The 20446-nt window shown below is 38.1% G+C and overlaps 1 protein-coding gene across 1 annotated transcript in view; it reads right to left on the bottom strand.

The window, feature by feature from the left end:
• Positions 1 to 20446, bottom strand: part of inpp5jb (inositol polyphosphate-5-phosphatase Jb) — a 44241-nt gene that overhangs the window by 20531 nt on the left and 3264 nt on the right. The window contains 4 exon segments of the mRNA XM_028457209.1: positions 434 to 550; positions 8505 to 8613; positions 10254 to 10361; positions 11332 to 11828. Coding sequence (XP_028313010.1) covers positions 434 to 550; positions 8505 to 8613; positions 10254 to 10361; positions 11332 to 11816 — 819 coding nt within the window. The 5' untranslated portion in view covers positions 11817 to 11828.

The following is a 20446-nucleotide window of genomic DNA, read 5'->3' as shown; positions in this document are numbered from 1 at the left end:
GGTAGGATTAATTTCTTCGTTTCAGAACGTGAATTCCGTTTTTTCGTCCTAACGATTAAAATTATTTTATAGCTATTAGAATTTTTTTTTTTTTTTTAGAAAATGACTTCATTTGGACCACTTAGTGGCCTGAATGTGACCAACAGTGCTCCATAGGGTTTAGAATTATTAAGGCCCAACTCTTGTTCAGTGGAGGTTGCATGTTCTCCTCAACCATAGGTTGATTTCCTACCAGAGACAAAAACGACATGTGTGTTAGGCTAATAATGGTGATACTAGAGAGCATGTGGAGTGAGTGTTTAATGGATGAATGGATGATTCCTTAAGTCAGTGGTTTCCAACCTTTTTTGGATCCTGACCCGACCCCAAGGTTGAAAAACACTGTGCTACGCATTTAGATATGAGGTGACTGAAGGTGCAGTAGGTCTCTTACCCAGTAGCCCCCCAGGCCGGTGCGGGTGGTCTCGGTTTGAACTCCTCGAAGAAAGGGCAGGTGGAAATATTTGGCAAAGATCAGCAACAGCAGCCCCTGCATTCGCTGAGAAGTCACCTGAACATCACACATGTTATTGATTACAAAGAAAAGGCCAAATAAAACACAATAGGGGTGAAGGTATCACAATCCACTGTTCAAAGAAGACTTTGAGAGAATAAATACATTTAGGCCAAACCACAAGATGCAAACCACTCATCAGCAAAAAGAATCAGAAGGCCAGATTGGATTTTGCAAAGAAATACAGGAGATGAGCCACAAAGGTTTTGGAACAAAGTTTTATGGACTGATGAGACCAAGATGAACCTCTACCAAAGTGATGGAAAGGCCAAAGTATGGAGAAAGAAAGGATCTATTATGATCCACTAGTCTTTATTGATGATGTAACTCATAATGATAGCAGCAGAATGAATTCTGAAGTCTACAAAACCATTTTGTCTGGTAATTTACAGACAAATGCATCCAAACTAATCGGGAGAAGCTTCATCATACAACAAGACAATGACCCAAAACACAACAAAGGAGTTCATCATGGGGGGAAAAGTGGAAGGTCTTAGACTGGCCAAGTCAATCACCGGACCTTACACCAATAGAGCATTTTACCTCCTGAAGAGGAGACAGAAGGGAGAAACAAAATGTAGTGAAAGGCTGCAGTAAAGGCCTGGAAAAGCATTTCAAATGAAGAATGCAACAGTCTGGTGAAGTCAATGGGTCACAGGCTTGAAGCAGTTATTGCAAGTAAGGGTTATGCCACCAAATATTAAATGTTATTCACTTTAAGTTAACTTAATAATGTCTGTTCCAATACTTTTGCTCACTCTGTCCTGAGTTGTTTAACACGTCTCGATGTAAATACGATGAAATAAAAGCTGAAATTCTGAACTTTTGTCTCATATTCATGTTTTGATCTGAAACCCAAATATCTTCAGTATACAACAAAAACAAAGGAATTGACCTCGTCGTTCCAATACTTTTGGAGGGGACTGTATATACATCAACCTCTGTCACACACTGAGGATAGCAGTGGATTTCTACTCGAAAGGTTATTTATAAATCGACATTCACGCTTCTGATTTTCCCTCCTATATTCCGTCTGAGGGCTATAAATAATCATTAATAATAGTAGGCGACTGAAGCATCACTCATCAGGTGCTTTACATGAAGCATTGCACCACACCAGTGATGTGAATAAATGTCCATCTGCTATTAAACATTTCAGTGCTTCTTTACTGTGTAACCACCATTGTGTTGTATGTGTGTGTTCTTAGCCAGTGGTTCTAAACTGTTGAACACAGGCATGTATATTGAAGAACAGGGCCATCTATAAGGGGGAATAAAGGGGAGAGCTTTTTGGGGCCCATCCGTAAAGTCAGCAAAATGATGGTCCATTGTTCTATGAATCTGTGATAACCACATTTATTTATTCATCTGAATAATATCCACTGTTATCCAGGAAGTTTTTTTAGTGTTTGCGCCATAGTATATATTCATCTTAAAGAAATAGAATGGGTGGAAAAATGGCCAAAATGGTGGTGAAATGGGATTTTAAAAAGCACAGAAATTGATTAAAAGTTGCAAATTAGAGGTTAAAGGTTCAAAGTGTCAATATTGCCTTAAAAGTGGCAGAAGGGAGGAGGGGGGGGGGGCAAATAACAGACATGACAAATCATAATATCCACTGTTATCCAGGACGTTTATTATTATTTGTGCTATAGTATATCGTCATCTTTTTTTAATAACTCTTTTTATTGGAAGCAGTTTCACAGGTAACAATACAACACTGTGTAATGCAGAAGAAAAGAGAAGAAGAAAAAAACAAAAGGAAAACTTCCCTTTGGTTTTTTAGTATATAGTCATCGTAACAATGTAAATTATTGTTTTAATCAGAAATACAATGGGTTAGAAGTGACCCAAAATTTTGGAAAAGGATGTCAAAATCTGATTTAAAAACCACAGAAATTGGTTAAAATTTGAAAATTAGGGTAGCCCAAAATGGACAGAAAAAGTGGTAAAGGGTTCAAAGTCTCAATATTGGCTTAAAAGTGTCAAAAATGGAAAGGGGAGGGAGTAGGGGTAATGAACAATAATTTAAAAAACAGGAACAATTAGTTCAAACTGGCAAATATGACAAATAATGAATGGGGTTAAATTTGCAAAAATAAGCATGAAATATGGCAAAAAGAGGTTAAAAGTGACAATAATGGGTCAACATATGTGACATTAGGTGGACAAAGTGGTGGAAAGGGTTTATAAGTGCCAAAAATGTCTTGAAATGTGATGGAGAAGTGGCAGAAATGGGAGTAATTTAGCAAAAATGCATTAAAAGGAGCAAAAATGATGAAAATAGGTTGAAATGTGGCAAGTTTGGTGTAGTTCGAAAAAAAGGGTAAAAATAAGCAAAAATGGGCTCAAATTGTTAAAAAAAAAATTCTTATTTTATTGAAGGCATCTCGCGACACCCTCCCAGTGTCTCGCCAAGCCAAGGTTGAGAACCCCTCTTCTAAGCAAGAAGGCACCGTAGCAACACCGACACAATGTCAGACCCCTTCCCAGATACAGTATATGTACATTCACTTCTTCCACACATCCCAACCCCCAACCACAGTCTGAGGAGGAGCAATTACAGCCAGGCTGAAGAGGCCTGCAGGCAGTAATGGAGGCATAACTGTACACGTGACACAGGACCCTCTGCCTGTGTACAGATGAGCTGTTTGAATGACTCTGTTGCATAATAGAGTTTACTGAACCGTAAAGAAGACCGACTCCTTTTGTGTTTTGTACATCTATAATGTCTGTGCACGTGAGGGACTGTGAATAAATCAAAATCAGAATCAGAAGTAATTTATTTATCCAAGGGGGGAAATTACTTGCGTTATTAAATGAGCTGTTATTAGTAAATCCAGTAGTTTCAGTCATGTGTGTCGCATCGAATTTGAAGGACAAAAACCAGAGCAACGCTGTGAGATGAACAGTCCTTTAAATACTATACGCCACGGTGAAAGGGTGTAAGAAAAAATTCATTTGGCATTATATCGCAATTTTTCACCGAGCGATTATCGTAATGATCCAAAAGAAATGTCTGAATCAATTTCATTGCGCTAACATATGCATAGCATGTAAACGCCAGGTCACTGTGTGTCAGTGAATCACATCAGACCTTGTTAAACTACCTCACACCTCAATGCATTTTAGCTGGAAGTTGGTTGCACTTCATTTTTATGAAACATTCTGGGCACTTTTATAGATGTTTTTTTTTCTTTCTTAAGAATATTAAAACAGAATCAGAATCTGTTATAGAAGCAAAAGTTAAACTTTTTGGAATTACAGTTAGTTACAATTTCCTTTTTGGTATTTCTTACTATTTTGTGCTTGTGAGGTGAAATTTGTAATTATTGTTCACATGGGAGCTTCAATTCCTCTTTAATTCAGAATAAATGTTAATTAATATTTAAACTGACAATGTACTGTAAATACTTAACTACTAATGCAAATTTAATTCCGAATTAAACTTAAATCCAAATTAGGTGGCTGGTTTATTCCGATTTTAATTCTGAATTAAATAATTCCTCTTTCTTGTAAACACTTAATTCCGCGTTAAGTTCATTCTGGTCGTTCTGCGCATGCGCAACTTGCCACGATGATGATGACATAATCCAAGATGGCCGCCCGGACTCCAGCCGAGACAATTTTTTTAATAACAGCCTTAAAAGGCATGGATATAATAAAAGGAGTGGATGGACAGACGTATAAACATGCAGACATTCACACGGACTTATTACGCACACACGGATGGCAAACGGAGAGGCTTCACCGGGGCATGAAACTCCAGAGCTTCACTAATAACGCACGGATCATTATAAAGTGTATTTTTCACTCATCGTCCTGCATAGTGGAGGTAGAGCAGCTGTTGCATTAACCGCTGGCTTTGATTGACCAAAGTACGGTCTTCTATCTCTCTTCTACGCTGCTCTATCTCTCTCCTGATCCACGGACCATTGTGATATATCCTAATGTACTGTATATCGTACGGTATTGTTTAGCATCGGGATATTTTGTATAGTGAACTCTATCGTATCGTCAGTTTCATGGCAATGCACACCCCTAAGTGGCTCCCAACCTTTTTCTTGTCGTGACCCCATTTTTATAACACAAATTTGTGTGTACACAAATATAGAGTAGCCAGAATTAGCACACAAAAAGTGACAATAAGCACCATCTCAGATATATTTATACTACACTTTATATGAACTAGACTTACATTTACAGTTGTTTGAGATTGTGTGCAGCATTTTAATTTGAAAAGGAACAATTCTTATTTAAGCTGTTTGAGCTTTCTGCCTCTTCCTGCACTGTATATCTTTTTCTGTGATATTTTGTATTATTTTTTTACTGCACAAAATAGATAAATAAAAATAATGCCATACATACAGTCAGGGTAAGGCTGTCCTTGTTAATAACACGTGCACTGAAACTGTAGCTGAGGTGGACACAGACCATGGTGACAGTCAGCAGAAGCTGAGTTAGTGAATGGAGGCCAAACATCCTGTGAGCTCTGCACTTCTTCAGTGAAAGGCACTGATTCAAGGCGGCTTTTTGGTGCTTACAGCAGACACTGTGTGAACCAGACAATGAGTCCTCCTGGTGAGCAGACTGTCTAAAGAAACGCTTCTCAATCTTGGGGTCGCGAGACACTGAGAGGGGGGTCGCCAGAAGCCTGCAAGAAACTATGAAAATATTTTTTTACAATTATTTGAGCCCATTTTTGGTTATTTTTACCATTTTTATGCAACTACAACAAACATGCCATATTTTAACCTATTTTCATCACTTTTTCTTGCCATATTTTTGCTCCCTTTGATGCATTTTTGCTACATTACTCACATTTCTGCCACTTCAACAAATTTCAAAGCCTTTTCTGCACATTTCTTCTACTTTCAGGACATTTTCGACACTTATAAACCCTTTCCACCACTTTTCCCACCTAATGTCAAATATGTTGACCCATTATTGCCTCTTTTCACCATATTTCATGCTTATTTTTCCTAATTTAACTATATTCACAAATTACCATTATTTGCCCATTTTAACTTGCAACTTTAAATTGCAACTTTTAACCAATTTCTGTGGTTTTTAAAATCCCATTTCACCACGCTTTTTGACCATTTTTCCACATATAATAAAATTCCTGGATAACAGTGGATATTATTCATATGAATAAATAAATGTGGTTATCTCAAATTCATAGAACAATGGACTATCATTTCGCTGACTTTATGGATGGACCCCAAAAATCTCTCCCCTTTATTCCCCCTTATAGATGGCCCTGTCTCCATTCTTCCATGTTCTTCAATGCTCATGTCTGTGTTCAACTACCTTCAGGTACAGTGGGGGTCCCCAGTCTCTGAAACCATTATTTTGGAGGGTCGTGGGCTGAAAAGGTTGAGAACCACTGCCCTAAAGAAAGGCCAAGCCAGTGCGAGGCGGTCAACAGCTTTATTGCTTCCAACAAAGAATTCAATAAGACTCTTCTATGCGTTTGAGACTTTATAAGTGGTACGTAGCAAGCCGTTGGTTTCACTGTCAGGAGACACCAATCAGCATTGACAACAGCGTGGTCCAAAAATAAAGCAGCACCCTGGGAGACATTTGTCTAGCTCTTTCAGCTCAACAGCTGATTCACACTCACTTGCTCACCATGCCAACAGAGCCAGAACAACACACGCCACAGCTGTGTTTCTGCTCCACAACACACACACACACACACACACAACAATGACAAAACACCAAATGATCAGAAGGAAAAACTCTTCTTTTTTTGCAGGCCTAGATAAAGATTTTTGTAATCGAGTTGGCTTTAATGTCTGGTTCCGGCACAATATTTGCAACACAAACAGTCTTGTAAACATAATGAGATGTAAATGTAGGGACAGCACATTTCAGTTTCCTCTCAGCTCTGCAGACAGCAGGAGAAAACGGCTACGCTGACATTACATGGCTGTTAGAAATCAGGCGTCAGTGCAGTCCTATGGAAACAGAATGAGCCAAAGAAGAGACTGAGAGTTAATCAGAAGCTACGTTTCCATTTCCCTTGGAAATGCGCAAAATCTAAATAGCGCAATAAAAAATGGTAATGGAAACACCTGAATTAAAAAAAACACTCAAATATTGCAAAAAACTTTTACACTTTCATGAGGAGGAACTTCAGACGTTTTGATATTAAAATGTGTCACAAAAGCACAATTATTTTTTGTTAACATTCAGAAATATCGCTTTTAATTTGCAAAAATCAGTAATGGAAAACCAGCTACTGACTATGTGACATGCAAAGGTGAAAGAAATGAATTACAAATACTCACGTTACTGGGGTTAATAGTGCTGTGTGATATGGAGAAAATGTTATATCACGATATAGGTAGATTTATATCCTGATATAGACTTTCTTCCTTAAAATTACATGAAATGAATGGAACATTGCTATTCATTATATATTTTATTATATATTAAGATGGTTTCTTAAATAAATCGGTAGCATGACCTTTTCCTAATTTTCAGTACATTTAAAATTTCACAACCAATTTCTGCGATTGTTGCGGCCTAAAATGCCTGACTTTGCAGCAGCCTTTTCCAAATATTATTTCAAAAGTTAGTCAAAAAAACTAAGGCTGCTTATTTTTCTTTTTTATAATAAGGCTTTATTATTTTCTAGGGATGCACCAAAATGAATATTCAGTGCATTTCTATTATTTTCTATAACTTTGCATTCCCACTTAAAAAACCTGATTGTTTTTCAATTATTTCATATCAATACAGAAAAAAACAGATTCACAACAATTTACCAAGATATGGATAATTTCCATCACAGTGTAAATGTTTAGTGCAGAGAATATTACACAGAGAATCAGTGTTTGTGTAAAAAATATCCCAAAATAAATGGTACTTCTCCTTTAAGAATCTTCTCAATGAAGGGATATTTGTGACTTTTGCTACATATAATGTTGTCACGTGTTATAATTTGTAAATTTATATAAAAAACTTACAAAAATGGCCACTGCTATCGTTTTAAAAACTGTACCTGTAGTGAATTTTACTCGCAAGGTCCACAAAAGGTCATATGATGATAATAGAGGTTTCTAAATCAGTAATTTGAAAGTATGTTTTATGTTTTAAAGTAATTCTTTACATTTCAACATTGTACATTTTGACAAAACTTATTTGATACAAATGCCTTTGTGGAAAATAAATGAAGGTCCAATCGTGCAAAATTTAAGTTTAGACATGAGATGTTTACTGTATGCAACCCAGATAGCACACATACATCTCGCCGACGTAAGCACGATAAATGAAGTTGCATCGGCAAGACGTATTATGGAGAGCTTTTGCTCATTGGGCAGACGTTGCGCAGACATCGGCGTTTGGACGATGGATTAAAGATGTTCAGCGCGGCCTCTCTACAGCCTATATCAACCTTTATTTAGCTCGGATCATTCAATTACCATAAATATTTCCATATCCATAGTCAAGTATTTACTTAAATCTGATAGGAATATGGCAATATCACAACAACAACATAAAAAAAAAACAATATACTACCACTAAATAGCTTATTATGTGTGGACAAAATAAAGAAAGACACAGTTCATGATTCACAAATGTATTTTCAGCAGCATAGCCAAAAGAGCCCCAGCACAAAAACAGCTTCATGGAAGTGACCTTTTACAGTTCTACATTTTTAGAAGTGGTTTAATCTATTTAGCGGGAAAAAAACACACAAAATGACGCATTAGGAGTAGAATGCCGACGCACGATCTGAGGCCGACATTGGCGAGACGTATGAAAATAAACGTGGGGGGGTGAAAGTAACTAGTAACTTTTACTTTGAGTACTATTTAATCAAGCTACTTTTTATTTGAACGTGAGTATTTTATGTATGACTTACTTGTATTTGAGTACAATTTTAATCAAGTAACAGTGCTTCTACTTGAGTACTAGGATATACTGTATCAGTACTGACCAGCACATATCCGAATGGACTGAGTCTCTCCATGCAGACCTCGCTCCACTGGTCGGTGAAAAGGACGTCTTTCAGTCTTTTGTTTATCATGGAGTTTACTTCCTGCAGCCTGAAAAGAAAAATGACACAAAGAAGTGGAAAAGTGAAGCCGACACGTGTGAGAAGCTCTGCCAAGGAGGTAATACTTTCACCAGTATTTAATTATCTTTTTTTTTGTCTGTTAGCTGGATTGCACCAAAAGTTAAGGCTGGCTGATATGGACCAAAACTCATATCTTGATATTACTTCTCAAAATGGCGATATAGGATATAAATCTCAATATTTTTAATTTAAAAAATGTCTGACTAGAAAGACAATTCTGGCTTAAATTTGCTGATTTAAAATGCCACACAGGCACATTTATTAACACACAGCTGCACAATATGTGACACTTTAGTCTTTTTCTCCTCTAAGGGACAGCACGTGTGAGTGAGTTCTGTAGTGTGGCTTGTTTATGGGAAGGTCTGGGTTGGGACGCATTCAGAATTCCATCTCACTGAGATTTTTATGCTGTTCTGAGAAGTAGCGAAAGCAGTGATTTTAATACAAAATAAGCTATACAGTAGACCCTCGTTTATCACAGGGGTTACGTTCTAAAAAAAACCCTGCATTAGGCGAAATCCGCAAAGTAGTGAGCTTTGTTTTTTCACAATTATTATACACGTTTTAAGGCTGTAAAACCCCTCACCACACACTTTATACACTTTTCTCAGACAGGAATTAACATTTCTCTCTTGTTTAAACAATCTCAAAGTTCAAACCTTCGTAGATTTTAAAACATAAACTTGTTTTTAAACATACAGCACTTCAGAGTCACACTGCTAGTGATCAGACATTGATGCCGAACGCATTCAGAGTCATTGTAGACGATGACGTCACATCAACACAGACACTGTTCCGTTCACCCATTCAACCATGGAGTAGAAGCTTAAAACCAAAAAATAGCAGAAAAGACAAATACATTAAAAACTGTAAAAACTAGGCAAGACCTGTATTTAGCAAATTGAAAAAAATTGGCAAATAGAATTGTTCATGTGAAAGACATCTTATTGTGTTTGTTTTGCTGTTGAGTAATGTCCCTTTAAGTTGTTCTTTTTATGAATTACATTGAAAGTAATAATGCAGGAAAAACAGAAGGTTGACCTTGACCTTAAATATGCCCTTAAGCAAAGGTCAAGGTCACACATTGAAAGGAAATGCTGTTCAATGGTACCAGTCTGAGCACTGTATCTCAATTTGTGGCCAAGTTATAGGAAAAAAAGTATTATTTTGTGACGTCATGAATTTTGACCCCTACCATCTTTTTACTGGTAGGTTGTACAGCTTTGATCCAATGAACTAAAATACTCCACTTGAGATGAGCTTTTCATACATGTAAGCATCAATCTTGTACGATAAATATTCGTAGAGATATCGACTCCACATCCTTGACATTAAAATATAAAAGCCACCAAATAGATAAAAATAAATGAGCTAAAACAAGAACATGGTCAAGTTTTTGTGCTGTTAAAGGGCTTTAATGGGGATCTACATTTCTTCCAAGCCTTTAAAGTATGAAAGATCACCATGGTACCATGATCAGGATCATTGATCCAGATAACTGTGACTATCTGACAAAGAGGAGGTGTGGCCTTTGGTGGAGGTTTGTGCTTTGAATCTAGACCTTGGTTGCCATTATATTTAGTGTCCGTTTTGGATCAGAGTCCTCACCCAATGATGTACATGTCTGTGTTTCCATCTCCCACATTCAGGCCCAGCAAAGCGGTGATGTCATCGGGCGGGGCCGCAGAGCCCACGTTCCAGGTGATGATGTGCAGCCTGTTGAAAAGAGTGTGATATTATTTTACAGCTGTTCACTGTCACATCTGTTCTAAAAACTGCTGGCATCCCACAGATGTAAACACCAGGGTTGGGGTTAATTATAATTGCAATCGTGTAATTGATAATTTATTACAATTATGATGTAATTGTAATTGAAAAAATATGCTGCTGTTGTAATTGTAATTTATATAATTTCTATGCCATTTACAATTACAATTACAATTGAATTAAACGCAAATCAGTGTAATTTCATGGCAATTTTTAAAACATTGATAAAAATCAGGGTTGGGGTCAATTACATTTTTCAGTTACAATTATGTTTTCAATTATCCATGTTCAATTGCAATTCAATTACGATTACAGTGACCAGCATTTTTTCCAATTACAATGAAATTACAAATTTTTTTATGCTCAGAAAGTCAATTACAATTAAGTTCTCAATTACTAAAATTCAATTACAATTAATCACAATTACTGAGCCTGAAATAAATAACATAAGAAAAGTTAACCTTCCTCTTGTGTTAGCTTTCTGTTAGCATCTCAAATGATAACGGTTCCTAAATCAGCTGTAAAATACACTAAAAACAAATATCTATCACCTAATTTATTTTCTATCTATTGGTTACCTTGTTTGGCTTCCTAATCAATGAAAATATAGGTTTCAATATTTTTGGTGTTGGGATCGGAGCGTTTTTTGTGTCAGTATACCCCTAGATTTTATTTTTTTGAAAATGGTAAAATGTGGTAAAGCCTGATATGAAACATATTTTAATAAATATGTGTAGAATTGAAACATGGTTCCCAAGTTTAAATTATATTTGACAATTTTAATTAAAATTTCATGGCAATTACAATTACAAAGTCAATTAGCTGAACTCAATTACAATTTATATACAATTACAACAGAAGTTGATATTTTTTAAATTACAATTATAATTGACCCCAATCCTGGTGGGCACACACTTGCCTGAAGTCTTCCACAGTCTGAGCCTGGGTGTCGGAGGTGCCGGCCACAGACAGGGCTCTCTGGGAGTGGGGGTTAAGGTGAGGAGGCACAGCCCTGCAGGCGGGGGGGTGAGGGACTGAAGCCGCCCTCACCGGGTGGTGTCCTGGACCTTTGGGCCCGGGCTTAGCACCAGGCCCACTGCGCTCCCCTAGGGGTTTGACTGCTGCAGGGCGGGAGGGTTTGGGGTGACTGGACATGTTGCCATCAGGAGTGCACAGCTCCTGGGTAGGTGGTGGAGGGGGGTCAGCTTTAGATTCAGCTTTAGGTTCTGAAATTTCAACAGAGGCCTCCACTCTGGCGCTCCTCTGGGGCCTCCGGGGCCGGGCCGTGGCTACATGAACTCCGGTGGGAGGATCAGTGGGCGGAGCCTCTGATTTAGAATCTTCTCCTCCTGTGCTTGGATTAGCCTTCAGTGTTTGGCTTTGGTTTTCACTATCCTGATCCATTTCGGGATATTTCTAAAACACAAAAAAACATATAATTTCGTTTTCATTTCATTCAATTTTCATGTATTTATTATTTGAATTAGGACATTACATGTTAATCAATGTGCCAGCAAACGGCGCCAGTTTATAACCCTGGACTGTCTTTCTGGACAATTATTGAGATTTTTTTTGTATATCGGCATTTCATCTTTTATTTTTTTAAATTTGGTCAATATCGCCCTGCCCTAGCTTGACGCCATTTTTGTTCTTTTTTAAAAATGTTTTTCCCTGTGATGATGTGAATACTTCACAATGTATTTCACTAACCCCAGCAAAGCTGACACTTTGTGCTGGTCAAGGGATACTTTGCAATAAAAGATTTGACATTAATTGTCTCGACTGATGAACCAAAACAGCTACATCTCGTCATTGTGTCTCAAAAAAACCAGCAGACAGCACCACAGCTCCAGACATGAGCAACAGAATTAGAGAACAATCTCTCATCCTCATTTAAAACTAGATTTTGAGAATAAAGCCAGGACACGGTTTCCTTTCCTCTCTGGCTCTTTGTAAAGCTGCTGCCAGTCCCCACAGCGACCAGAGGGATGCTCAGTCAGTCTATATCAACTCAAAGCACCTGCCACATGCTAACTGCTGCATGGTCCAAAAACACCAGCAGCATGGAAAAAAAACAACCACGCTGAGAGAAGATTTAGAGCCAACAATCACATAGTAATTATAGCGACAATGATTTTCTGTCTTCTGCTGCAGATTAGACAAACTAGGTTTGGTTTGTAATTATTGACCTAAACGAAAAAGGTAAAACAAGATAAATCCTGAGTCATTGATGAGAGTGGGGTGATACAGTATATCTTCCAGCAACAATTAGGCCTGGGCAATATATCGAGACTCAAGATATATCGAGTTTTCTATTTTGGCAATATAGAAAATTACAATATCGCCTATATCAATATATTTCTATTTTATAGCTTATTTTGAATTAAAATACTAGTTTAGGAGTCGCTCTTTTTGCTACTTTTCAGAACAGCACAGTTAGATGGACTACTGAGAGTGTTCTAACCCAGACCTTCCCTTAAACAAGTCACACTACAGAACTCACTCACACATACTGTCCCTTAAAAGAGAAAAAGCTAAAAGTTGCACATATTGTGGAGCTGTTTGTTAATAAATGTGCTTGTGTGGCATTTTTCATCGGCAAACTGAACCTAGAATTGTCTTTATTTATGGACTTTATTCAGTTAGAAATATTGAGATTTATATCATTTATCGCCAGTTTGAGGAAGAAATATCGATATATATAAATGTTGGTCCATATTGCCCAGTCCTAGCAACAATACAGCACAGTATTTAAACGTCACAATATGTATCGATTAGTACCATGATATTTCGGGTGGGCTAACCTTTCCATCGCTGCTAAAAAAATGTAAGCATGCTAACAAATAGTACTATTGTTGAAAAAGAACGTGTCTATATCTGAAATCTGGGCTGTGTCGACTGTTCTCGTTTGATGTTTTAAAAAAAGGTTATTATGTAAAGTTAATGGAAATATTTTTTTATAGAATGTCACAATTAAGGCATGAATTGTCAGTCTCTGTGTTTCTGTGTTCAATTTGCTTAGTGGATCTTTTTCCATTTAAAATGATCAGATAAAAATAAAACTAGGGATGCACCAAAATGAAAATTATTGGCCAAAACCGAAAATGAAAAAACCAAGGCGGAAAATGGAAAGTAATTATTATGCAAATTATTAGTCCCATTGCATTTATGGCTCTGAATGTGCACTAACCTCACTAAAATTAAAACATTGCAAATGTATAAATTAACTAAAAATATGAAAATATTGCACAATATAAAATGAAATTAAATGTTTAACTTGTCCCCTCTCATACATTGAGTGATAATGTTCAGGCCTATAACTGGCTCAGCTGACAAAAAAATAAATAAAAGAAAAAAGTTGACTTTAGGTCATCAGTATCACCAGATGCTCTCAGATGTATGAGGAATAAAAACAGACAATCAGCATTAATTCTTGCCGGAGTTTTAAAAGAGCTGATTTTCGCAGTTCAACTCAGATCCATCAACCGGGGAAACTACAGTATAACACATGCAGGACATTAAATGTCACTGTTGTATTTCAATGAGGTGATAAAATGTTTACCTTCCGGTTTCAAATCAGAGTAAACACAATGCACAGTAAAACACACTACACACTGTGTGTTGTGTATTCCATGACTTTGGGAGAAAAGGGGCTGTGAGTTCTGGGACATGAACAAATACGTAACTAAACTCTCAGAATTATTCACATGACCTGGGGGGGGGGGGGGGGGGGGGTAGAGCTTCCTCTGCATGTGCCATGAAACATGTCCACCAATGACCTGCTGTCTGCTGGATACACAACGCATTCCCAAGGCCCATGTATGACATTCACCAAAGCAGTGGAGGAGGGTAGGATAGCAGGGTGAGTGGGCACACGTGAGAGTGGGTGGGTGCAAAACGAGACCGGGGGGGGGAGAGCGATGGGAGGCCGGCCCCCTTCAGTGACAGCACTGCCTCCAAACTGATCCTCTCACTCCTCCCTCTGGCTGCGTCTGTTTTTCCAAACCAAAATCCCTCCATTCTCTCGTTCCCTTATCACCCCATTTCTCTAATCCTTTACTTTCTCCCCCCCAGCCTTCCTCTGCAGCTTCATTTCAGCTTCCACCTCTACTATAGTATAGTATAGTATAGTATAGGCTCCAAAAATTCCACCCCGACCATTTGGAGCTGCAACTCAAAAACAACCCTGAATGAAAGCACTTCAGTCCAAGGGCTGGGTGATATATCGAGATTCAAGATATATCAAGTTTTCTATTTAACATCACCGATCGTGCAGATTTATACAGGGGTTATAGAGACCCACTTCATATGACGTATGCATACAAAATTAGGTGCATGCACACGCAGGCTCGGTGCAAAACAACAGAAGCGATCGTGTCAACATAATCGCTGCTGAGGCGATGGTGCACGGAAGCGGACGGAGCACTATCTCAGTCTGGATCCAGTAAAAAGTGACCATAAAAAGCTGTAAATGGACGCATATGCAGACATGGGACAGTGAGGAGGAGACTTAATGTAGAGATGGAAACTCATCCAGTGAAACTGATCAGAATACGCGTAAATACACGAAAACCTTCGTTAACAGGAGTACAGCAGCCCGCCTACCTGCCCGTTCATAACAGGTAGTTATAAACATCTAGAGACTTAGTGCTTTTGGGTTTTCTTTCGTATATACACTGGGGTTTTCTATCAGATATTTCCTGCACCGAGTATGCGTGCGCACGTCAGCCTTGTGTCTCATGTTTGTCCACATTGAAATTAGTCTATAGGTTGCTCCGCTCATTTTCCAAGTTAAAACGTATTAAAAACCAGTTGAGGAGCACAGTGGGAAAGGAGAGACTGAGTGGACTTGCTATGTTGTCCATAGACGATGAGAGAGCAAAAAAAATGAAGATACAGAGCATCGTGAACGAGTTGGTGGAGCGCATGAATCGTCGTATGCCCTTCAAATAGTGGTGAGTAGGTCTATAGGACTTCATATTGAAATAGTGTTTGTGAACATGTGGGCCGCTGTGCCAGTTTTACTGAACTTTATAGCTATTGATACAGACTCTGAGTTGAAATGGTTAAAGTGGGTGTCAAAATGATGCGGTCGCTATCCGTGGTGCTGAGATGCTTTGAATATGTGTTTTATTATTAGTGACCATGTAGCCTAATGTTTTTGTTGTTCTCTTGTTTTGTTATACTTCATGTCCGTTTGATGGACTTCAAAATGACATAGTCGCTCTCCATGGTGTCGAAGCTTGTAAGCCCCACAGTTGCGGACATGTGTACGTTGTAAAATTATGTTATCGTGAGCTTTATTATTTGGGGTTAAAAGGCCCGGTCATTTGCCCCACCCCCGGCCCGGCTCTGATTTTTTCCGCTAGTGTCTTGATTAGAACATGAACTATGAGAGTCAGTCTTGGTACCACACCAAGCGGGAGTGACAGGAAATTATAAAAACTATAGAAATAAATCTGTTCAGGAGGCACTAAATACTGTTTTTTTCCACTGATTTACATTCATACATTTCATTCCATCATTATACTCTTTAGTTGCTTTTAAATAGTATTCTAAGTAAAACATTGTAGTCGGACAAAGGGGGGTACTTGGATTCAGAAATAAGAAAAAGGGGGTACCTGAGCCAAAAAAATTGAGAAACACTGATATAGACAATTACAATATTGTCTATATCGATCCACATTTTTTACATCTTCTTTTGTTTTAAAATACTTATTTTAGGAGTCGCTGCTTTCAGCATAAAAAGCACAGTTGAATCCTGTATCCTAACCCAGATCCAGCCACACTCACTCACACGTGCTGTCCTTTATAGGATAAAAAGCCAATAGTGGCAAATATTGTATCTTCTCCTGTTGAAGTGCCAGTAACATGCTCTACATTGTTGTCCTCTGAGACACCATCAGTGATGTGAGCAACTAAGCCACCCCCCCCCCCACCCCCCCGTCCCCGTCACAACAAGTGGCCAGACATAGATCATAATGGAGAGGGGAATGCATGCTTGTGGTCAGGTAATGGTGGAGAAGAAGATGAAAAATAGTGACAGTAACGTGTAACAAAAACATGACGTAAACCGACTCAAAGGTTGGTGATGAGCAATCAAATGTAAGAACTTTTACCAATTTGACACTTTTGCAAAAACAATTATACAGCTTTTTTGAGATAAGCTAAAATGTTTATTTTGCACGTTACAATACCGTGAGCCACAAACGAGGAGCAGCAATAGATTCATTACACCACCTCGGGTTCTTTAATCACATATCGTGTATGTTTTTCATAACATCCATTTATTTTGGTTGGGTTTTTTGTTTATGTATTAATAACGTTTTAATTCACCAGATCATTAATAATGTGACTTATGCCTTGCTCCTTTTTTGTCCGTGAGTAAAAGCCCCCCCTTGTGTGGGTCCCCTCTGTGTGGTGAGATTAAAAGATGAAGCTCTCGTCCAAGTTTTCCCATAAATATCCAAATATCACACAAACAGAACATGATTTAATTTATATATATATAAAAAAAAGAAAAACGCTGCTTGTCGGGTTTTTTCTTCTTTCTGTTTTGGTTTTAAGTCAGTAAAACAAAATAACCACACCGTTTATTTGTTATTTTATTTTGGTTTCGAAACGGAAAACCAAAGAACGAACAGTACATGGATTAACAATGTTAAAATTGCTCTTTTTCCCCCACCTAAAATCTGCTGCCCACTTGAGATCAAACTGGTCCATATTTAGCCCCCGAACCAAAAATTAGTTTGACACCCCTGCTTTACAAGAACTATAGTTCTTCACACCAGTCTCACAGTGGACTTCAGTTCTGGTTCTGTTTGCTCTGACAGAATGTAACGTGCTCTAATTTCCCTGTAAAGATTTGATTTTAAATCTGGTTTTTGTTGTTTCTGTGTTTCTGTTTATATCATTGTGCCCTGCTGTAGTTTTCATTATCAGACCCTGTAGAATCTTTACATCACAACTTCTTGATTTCGTAACCATTTTTTGTTATTTAGAGGATTTTTGTGGAATTGTTTGTGAGAAATTTCAAGATTTATGGAAAAAGTTAGAGTTCATTCCACAATTTGCCATTAAAAATGATTACATCCTAATGATATCTGCAATGGAAAAACTGCGAGCTCCTCAAAATATTGTGGGGTTTCACTAGAATTGTGAACTTAAGATACCTACAACTGAATTATTTGGTAATTTACACAATAATGAACGTTTTCTAATTTCTACTGTCTCCTGTGGGCCGAATTGGATGCTCTAATGGGCCACAAGTGGCCCCCTGGGCCTTGAGTTTGACACGTGTGTTGTAAAGGAAATGTAAAACAGTGACAGAGGAGGTCTCAGCGCATCAAAGTGTTTCCTTTAATGCTCCCTGACTCCTAGAAAGGGTTCAACTTTCTTCACGTATGACTTGGCAGCATCCAAACGTTTGGCTTTCTGAAAATGTTAGCAGACTACCACTTCTCATTCCCCTCACGTTCACGCAGAGAGCGAGGGGATGATTTGATTATAAAAAAATGTGTCATAGTGTTTACATGCACCATCCTGAGGAAGCGAGAGCTGCAAAAATCCAGAGAGGATGTAGTGCAACTCAAACAGGAGACTCGAACCAGCCCTCTTGGATCAATAGACTCTACAGAACTGTATGTGTTATTTCTAAAAACAAACTACAGACAGACCAATATGGGATTTTTAGGGCTGATGGTGATATAGGATATAGGGGGGAAAGCCGACATCCAATGTATCTGCTGATGTATGTGCCGATACCCAATATACCAATTACCAGTCGATAATAAATAGTCGACTGTATATGTGAAATAACAACAATGATACTAGGGCTGTGCATTGCTATGAATCTGACAATGTGATATGATTCACGATTTGCATGTCATGATACAATATATCCCAATACTAAACAATACGATATACATCAATATATATCTAAATATTAAAAATGACAAATTCCACCTTTACAAATACAAAATGTTATTAAATACCAGCCTATCATTGTCCGATTCCATTAGATCTCTGAAGCTAAGCAGGTCTGGGCCTGGTTAGTAGTTGGATTGAGACCACTGAGAATTCCAGGTTCCACAGTGGGGGACAGTCGCTCCAGTGGTATCTGTCATTGTGTCCTTGGGCAAGGCACATCACCCACATTGCCTAGTATGAATGTAGTGTGCGAGTCAGTGTTGGTGGTGGTCGCAGGGACCGATGGCACACTATGGCAGTCTCACTTCCATAGCGAGTCTGCCCCAGGGCAGCTGTGCCTACAATAGTAGCTTACCACCACTAAGTGTGGCGTGAAAGAATAATCCCGTAATTCTGTAAAGCGACTTTGAGTGTCAAAAAAAGCACTATATAAAATTTATGTATTATTATTAAATACAATTTATTTCGGTGGGTTTTTAAACTTGCAAGAACAAGTTATGGTAACTAACTGTAATTATCAATATGTTTATCGAACTGTCAAATTACGTTTTTCAAAAAAGTTTAACTTTTTGAAAGATTCTGATTCTGTTAAGTTCTTCAATTCTTTATAATATCCACATACATCTTTAAAAGTGCTGAGTATGTTTTATGAAAATAAAGTGCAGTCAACTTCTAGCTAAAATGTATTGAGGAGTGATGTAGTTTAATAAGGTCTGATGTGGTTCACTGACACCTTGTGACTGGGTGTTTACGTGATAAGCATATGTTAGCGCAATTAAACGTTTTTTTCTTTGTAAAAACCCATTCTTGAAAAAAATCAATTTTGACATTTTTGGGATCGATACGATAATCGTGCGGTGAAATATTGCGATATATCACCAAATCGATTTTCTTCTTACACCCTTAGTAGAAATGGAACATGAAATTATCCAACATAAAGAGTGGAACAATCATATTGACCCCAAACCAATACACATACTTTTAAACATTATTGCCTTGGTTTTTATTTCTTTGATATTTATCATTTCAAATGTTTGATGCTTGTGTAACATTATTATAACATTATATAGCTCAGAGACCAGTCCTGGGCAGGATGATGAACCCAGAGTGGTGCAGTCTGTTGTTAATTGTTTGAACAAGTGAATTCATTTTCCATCTTTCTGTTGGGATAGAGTAGACTATGACCTGCTGAGCTTTTACCCTGAATGACCCGGTTGGGTTAGGCTTCAGCACCCTAATCGAACTGGACGAGCAGGTATAGAAGACAGATTTGTGTCAGGGAACATCACGCGTAGCTCAGTGTCATTCCTAAACCCGGCAGGAATTTCATCTGAAATATCTTACGTCTCCACTGTTGCTAAGTTTCAGGTTTCACTTTGTTATTGCTTCAAAACCAATGCCGGTGAAAAGAGGAAATGTGGCAAATCTATCTGTAGCAGAGCGGTTAGAGATGTGTGTAGCTGCAGGTGTTAGGATGTATGAACGAGGGATTCCAGATGAAGAGTTTTTAATGGTTAGTCCCATTTTTAGTTAGCTAAGTTCTGTCAGCGCCGTAGAGCTTTTAATGCTGGTGTTTCAAATGAGCTGGACATCAGTCAAGTGTTCTTTTTTTAATCGTCTCAAACAGACGACAAGATTTATTAACACAATCAATAACCCTGATACATGTCGTAATCAATAACCCTGATACATGTCGTAATCAATAACCCTGATACAAAGGTTCTATGCTTCCTTCACAACAGACTGCTCCGGATGCCAAAGATCTCTTACTCTATCTGACTCCCTTGTTCTTCTGGTGATTTTCACCTACAGTGAAAGCCCCCACCCCCACCCCCCACCCCCCGGGACTTGTGATATCCAACAGTATGACTTCCTGGTTCTTTGTTCTCTTCTGGTTCCTGTTCCATCAATAATTGTCCTCACCTCTCGTCGACTCCTTTTTACGATGCTGTGTGTGTGTTTACACATTTACTAAGTCTACTTCCTCAATAATGATTCTACACAAGCATTCAGGTGTACAGAATCTGACAGTTCATGTGTTGAGTTGAGCATCGTTTTTGGGTGTATGATATTTTTATTTGCAGGGCCTCTTATTTTCCGTTACC

Source organism: Gouania willdenowi, chromosome 9, assembly GCF_900634775.1.
Source record: "Gouania willdenowi chromosome 9, fGouWil2.1, whole genome shotgun sequence".
NCBI lineage: Eukaryota > Metazoa > Chordata > Actinopteri > Blenniiformes > Gobiesocidae > Gouania > Gouania willdenowi.
Note: the sequence above shows the minus strand (reverse complement) of the source record. Positions and strands in the feature narration are given on the sequence as shown.